This window comes from Chelonoidis abingdonii, chromosome 10 (assembly GCF_003597395.2).
Source record: "Chelonoidis abingdonii isolate Lonesome George chromosome 10, CheloAbing_2.0, whole genome shotgun sequence".
NCBI lineage: Eukaryota > Metazoa > Chordata > Testudines > Testudinidae > Chelonoidis > Chelonoidis abingdonii.
This window is the reverse complement of record NC_133778.1, coordinates 76,596,557-76,602,556: the sequence shown is the minus strand read 5'-3', so window position 1 is coordinate 76,602,556 and position 6,000 is coordinate 76,596,557. Positions and strand designations below refer to the sequence as shown.

Genomic DNA, 6,000 nt, shown 5'->3' with positions numbered 1-6,000 from the left:
CGATAATCTCCCAGCAAGTATCTCTTAACACAGGTTTGGTTTTTTTTAATGTCTGCCTCGCTTGGCTACAGATCTGGACAGTGCCTTGTGCTGTCTGTGTATTTCTTCTTGATGGACCTTAACTGATCAAGGTGTAGATAAATTTTTATTTTAATTTTTGTGACTGTTTTCAGATAAGAAAAAATCTAAGAAACGTCATTACGATGATGACGATGATGATGAAGACGAAACTCCTGGTAGAGACTCTCAGGAAGCTGTTCCATCTGCAGCAGGCAAGCAAGTGGAAGAGTCTGGGATCAAAGTGGATGAATATGGAGCAAAAGACTACAGACTCCAGATGCTTCTAAAAGCTGATCATTCCTCACGTCCACTCTGGGTGGTAAGTCCCATCAAACAGCCTTGTAAAAGACTACTTTTGTTTGTGGCAATTAACAAAGGAGAATGAAATGTTGTACTGTGCAGTGGCTTAGGTGTGAGTTTGATTTAGACAGGCTTAGAAAGGGACACTGTGAGGAAGAAAATTTTGCTTAAGACCCAGCAATACGGACTGATGCCGTGGAAAACATAGACAGTGAGACAGTCTCTGCCCTAGATTGCTAACAGACATAGGACAAGGTGAACTGGAGATCTATAGGAGAGATTCATGTTATCTAGACAAATGCCTTTCTCTGTAATATGGTTCAAATGAGGTTTCAGGTAAAAAGATAAAACTGGAAGGCCCCTTCAATATTTTTTCCCCAGAGAAAAGCTGGGAATACAGGAGGATTCGTACCCATTACAAAAAATGCTTTGCTTACTGCAGTCTAGTAGAGAGGCATAGCGGGGGGTTGGGGGACAAAACGTATTGTGTCTGCGGATAGATAGAAACCTTGGTGTGAGTTTGCCTGTATAAAACCTTCTAAGCAAACTTTAATGTTTGATACGGTCCTAGTTTAGAATGGCATGAGACTGTGTGTTTGTAGGGGGATCTGTAGAGTGAATCCTATAGAAAACTTGTGAAGTAGGTAGAATTAAGGAGTTGGTAATGTCACTTTGTGGGTATGCCTACACTACGAAATTATTCCGATTTTACAGAAACCGTTTTTTAAAAACATTGTGTAAAGTCGAGTGCACTTGGCCACACTAAGCACATTAATTCGGCGGTGTGTGTCCATGTACCGAGGCTGCTGTTGATTTCCGGAGCATTGCACTATGGGTAGCTATCCCATAGTTCCCGCATCTCCCCCGCCCTTTGGAATTCTGGGTTGAGATCCCAGTGCCTGATGGGGCAAAAAACATTGTTGCAGGTGGTTCTGGGTACAGCCTCACCCCTCCCTCCATGCACGTAGCAGACAACCGTTTTGCGCCTTTTTCCCTGGGTGAACTGTGCAGACACCATAGCACGGCAAGCATGAACCCTTCTCAGATCAAGACAGCAATCATGGACGTTGTAAACACCTCTCCCATTCTCATGCAGTCAGTGCTGAACCAGGACCTGCAAAACCAGTCGAGGAGGAGTCAGCTAGGGCAGCATGGCGACAAGAGTGATGAAGACGTAGACGCAGAATTCTCTCAAACCACGGGACCCTGTGCTTTGGAGATCATGCTGGCAATGGGGCAGGTTCTAGCCATTTAACACCGATTTTGGGCCCGGGAAACAAGCACAGACTGGTGGGACCGCATAGTGTTGCAGGTGTGGGACGATTCGCAGTGGCTGCAAAACTTTTGCATGCGTAAGGGCACTTTCATGGAACTTTGTGGCTTGCTTTCCCCTGCCCTGAAATGCCAGAATACCAAGATGAGAGCAGCCCTCACAGTTGAGAAGTGAGTGGCAATAGCCCTCTGGAAGCTTGCAATGCCAGACAGCTACCGGCAGGAGCGGCGCCAGGGTTTTTGGTGCCCTAGGCAGGGGTCCTTCCACGCTCCCAATCGGCGGCAATTTGGCGGCGGGGGGTGCCTTCCGCACTCCCGATCTTTGGGGCACTTCAGCAGCAGGTCCCGGAGCGAGTGAAGGACTCGCCGCAAAATTGCCGCCGAAGACCCGGAGCGCGGAAGGACCCCCCGCCACTAAAATGCCGCCCCCCAAATCCTGGTGCCCTAGGCAACCGCCTCGGTCGCTTAAATGGAAACGCCAGCCCTGGCTACCGGTCAGTTGGGAATCAATTTAGAGTGGGTGAATCTACTGTGGGGACTGCTGTGATGCAAGTAGACAAAGCAATCATTAAGCTGCTGCTACGAAAGGTTGTGACTCTGGGAAATGTGCAGGTCATAGTGGATGGCTTTGCTGCAATGGGATTCCCTAACTGTGATGGGGCGATAAATGGAACCCATATCCCTATCTTGGCACCGGAACACCAGGGCACCCAGTACATAAACCAGAAGGCGTACTTTTCCATGGTGCTGCAAGCACTGGTGGATCACAAGGGACGTTTCACCAACATCCACATGGGATGGCCAAGAAGGGTTCATGATGCTCGTGTCTTCAGGAACATTACTCTGTTTAAATGGCTGCAGGAAGGGAATTAGTTCCCAGACCAGAAAATAACAGTTGGGGATGTTGAAATGCCTGTAGTTATCCTGGGGAACCCAGCCTACCCCTTGATGCCATGGCCATGAAGCCATACACAGGCAGCCTGGACAGTAGTCAGGAGTTGTTCAACTACAGGCTGAGCAAGTGCAGAATGGTGCTGGAATGTGCATTTGGCCGTTTAAAGATGAGCTGGCGCACGTTACTGACTCGCTCAGACCTCAGCCAGACCAATGTCTCTTGTTATTGCTGCTTGCTGTGTGCTCCACAATCTCTGTGAGAGTAAGGGGGAGACCTTTATGGCGGGGGGGGAGGCTGAGGCAAATCACCTGGCCACTGATTACGCGCAGCCAGACACCAGGGTGATTAGAAGAGCACACCAGGAAGTGATGTGCATCAGAGAAGCTTTAAAAGCCAGTTTCATCACGGGCCAGGGTACGGTGTGACTGTTGTTTGTTTCTCCTTGATGAACCCCCCGCCCTCCTTGATTGACTCATTCCCTGTAAGCCACCCACTCTCCGCCTTCGATTACCGCTTGCTTCCTAAGGAAATAAAGTCACTCTCATTTAAAAATCATGTATTCTTTATTAATTAATTATAAAAAGAGGGAGAGAACAGACAAGGCAGCCCGGGTGCAGTTTCAGAGGAGGATAGGAGAGAAGGAAAAGGCCACTAAAAAAAATTTCAAAATAATGACAGCCTTTTGATTGGGCTGTCCGCTGGGGTGGAATGGGTGGGTGCATGGAGGCTCCCCCCACACGTTCTTAGTTGTCTGGTGAGTGAGGAGGGTAAGGAACTTGGTGAGGAGGGAGCAGCACTCTGTGATCTAGCTGCTGTTCCTGAAGCTCCACCAGATGCTGGAGCATGTCCGTTTGGTCACACAGCAGCCCCAGCGTTGCATCATGCCTCCTCTGATCTTCCTGCTGCCGCCTCTCATCTCGATCATCCCTCCTCTCCTCACATTGGTCCCTCCTCTCCTCATGTTCACTGGCATCTTTCCTGTACTTTGATACTACGTCCTTCCACTCATTCAGATGAGCTCTTTCATTGTGGGTCACTTCTGTGATTTCCGAGAGCATTTCATCTCGCGTCTTTTTTTTCCGCTGCCTTATCTGAGATAGCCTTCGGGACGGAGGAGGGAGACTTGAAAAATTTGCAGCTGCAGGAGGGAAGGGAAAAAAGAGAGAGAAGTATTTAAAAAGACACATTTTACAGAACAATGGTTATACTCTTTCACGGTGAACAACACTATTCACCTTACATAGCACATGTGATCTCACTACAAGGTCGCGTTTTGCATCTTAATATTGACTGCCTGCGGCTTTGATGTTAAAGATCACAGACACAGATCTGGGCATCAGAATTCGGCTTACATGCGGCCATGGTAAGCCATTGTCTTTCGGCTTCGGCAGCCTTCATGTATCCAGCGCCCTCCCTTCCCAAATAGCAAGCAAAGCCCGTTGACTGCTGCTTCTTTCCTGTTAACGTGCAGCACCAGAACCACCCCCATCCAATTCTCTGGGATGATCGCTTTACCCCTCCCCCCACTGTGTGGCTGGTAGCAGGGAAGATCCCAGCTAGCCAAACCCAAAAAAGCTCAGCGCCAGTCACCCCCCTCCTCCCCCTGCCTGGCTAAATGCAGGGAAGGATTTCTTTTAAGCCACAGGCAAACAACCCAACCATCTCTGTCCCCTTAATTAAATTCCTGAATTTCAACCAGGTTAACATGAACGTTATCACTCTCCTGAGGATAACACAGCGAGATAAAAGAACGGATATTGCTTGAATGCCAGCAAACACTGGGACCATAAGCAGCTACGATTTGTCGTGCAATGATATCAGATTACTTGCTACATGCATGGTTGTGGTCAAGTGTCCTACCGTGGAGGACGGAATAAGGCTGCCCTGCCCAGAAACCTTCTGCAAAGACTTTTGGAGTACCTCCAGGAGAGCTTCATGGAGATGTCCCTGGAGGATTTCCGCTCCATCCCCAGACATGTTACAATCCCAGACATTGTTAACAGACTTTTCCAGTAACTTTACTGACCGCGAATGCATCCAAGTCCTCAGGCAAATTAATCATTAAAAAAACTCTTGCTTTTAAACCATGTTTTATATTTACAAAGGTACATTCACCAGAGGTCCCTTCCATGGCTTCTTTGTTTGGGATAGTGGCTTGGGAGGGCGGGGAGGTAATTCTGTCAGGGTGAGAAAAAGCTCCTGGCTATTGGGAAGAGAACGGAGTGCAGTGTGCTCTCTGCAAGCTCATTCCTCTTCCTCCTCCTCATCTTCCCCGTCCACAGAATCCTCAGGCATGCTGAGTATTACCACCCCCCACCTCGGAATCCACGGACAGGGGAGAGTGGTGGTGTGCGGACCCCCTAGAATAGCATGCAGCTCAGCGTAAAACAGCATGTTTTTCGGCCCTGCCCTGGGCCTTACATTTGCTTCTTTGGTTTTTCTGGTACAGGCTTTTCTGAGCTCCTTAACTTTCACATGGCACTGTACTGAGTCCTTGGTGTGGCCTCTGGCATCATGGCCTTGGAAATTTTTTCAAATGTTTTTTTCATTTCGTCTTTTGGAACGGAGTTCTGTTAGCACAGAATCCTTCCCTATACAACGAACAGACCCAGTAGCTCCGCATGTGCAGTCCATGCTGGAGCTCTTTTTCGATTCTCAGGAGACTGCATTGTTACCTGTGCTGATGAGCTCTGCGTGGTCACCTGTGCTGGTGAGCTCTCCACGCTGGCCAAACAGGAAATGAAATTAAAAAGTTCGCTGGGCTTTTCCTGTCTACTTGGCCAGCGCATCCGAGTTCAGATGGCTTTCCAGAGCGGTAGAATTGCAGCCACACTAACCCTAATCCGACATGGCAATCCGATTTCAGCGCTACTCCCTTCATTGGGGAGGAGTACAGAAATCGGTTTTAAGAGCCCTTTATATCGATATAAAGGGCTCCGTTGTGTGGACGGGTGCAGGGTTAAATCGGTTTAACGCTGCTAAATTTGGTATAAATGCGTAGTGTAGACCAGGCCTAAGAGAAGGTATGGATGAAGCAAGGCAGCATTCTGGAAGAGTCTGTGCTTTTCAGTGTAAATGAGAGAAGAAACAAATCAAGTTAGGATAATAGAAGCAAATAAAATCTGATTTTTAAGTGACACAGTAATTTGATTCCCTATATTGGAATAAAGCAGAATTAGCATAGTATAGTTCATACCGTGCCTCTGGCTGCAGCTTGTTTTTTCTGTGTAAAGGGGAACACAAAGAAATATGATCAATTTCGGTTAGTTGTGCAAGGGTATATGGTGGGAGAACCTTCCAGCCAACTCCTTGCAGGCCATCTGTTTATGCCCTGAAACATCAAGTTTGCTTTCCTCAATAAGAATGTAATAATGGCCGTACTGGGTCAGACAAATGGTCCATCTAGCCCAGTATCCTGTCTTCCAACAGTGGCCGGTGCCAGATGCTTTAGAGGGAATGAATAGAACACGGCA

General features: G+C 48.0%; 1 protein-coding gene across 1 annotated transcript in view; it reads left to right on the top strand.

Moving 5' to 3' along the window:
- The first annotated feature begins 169 nt into the window (after positions 1 to 169).
- The window catches only part of ERCC3 (ERCC excision repair 3, TFIIH core complex helicase subunit), a 48,544-nt gene continuing 42,713 nt past the window's right edge, over positions 170 to 6,000 (top strand). Inside the window, exon 1 of the mRNA XM_032786551.2 lies at positions 170 to 379. Coding sequence (XP_032642442.1) covers positions 338 to 379 — 42 coding nt within the window. The 5' untranslated portion in view covers positions 170 to 337. The remainder of the gene's footprint in view (positions 380 to 6,000) is intronic.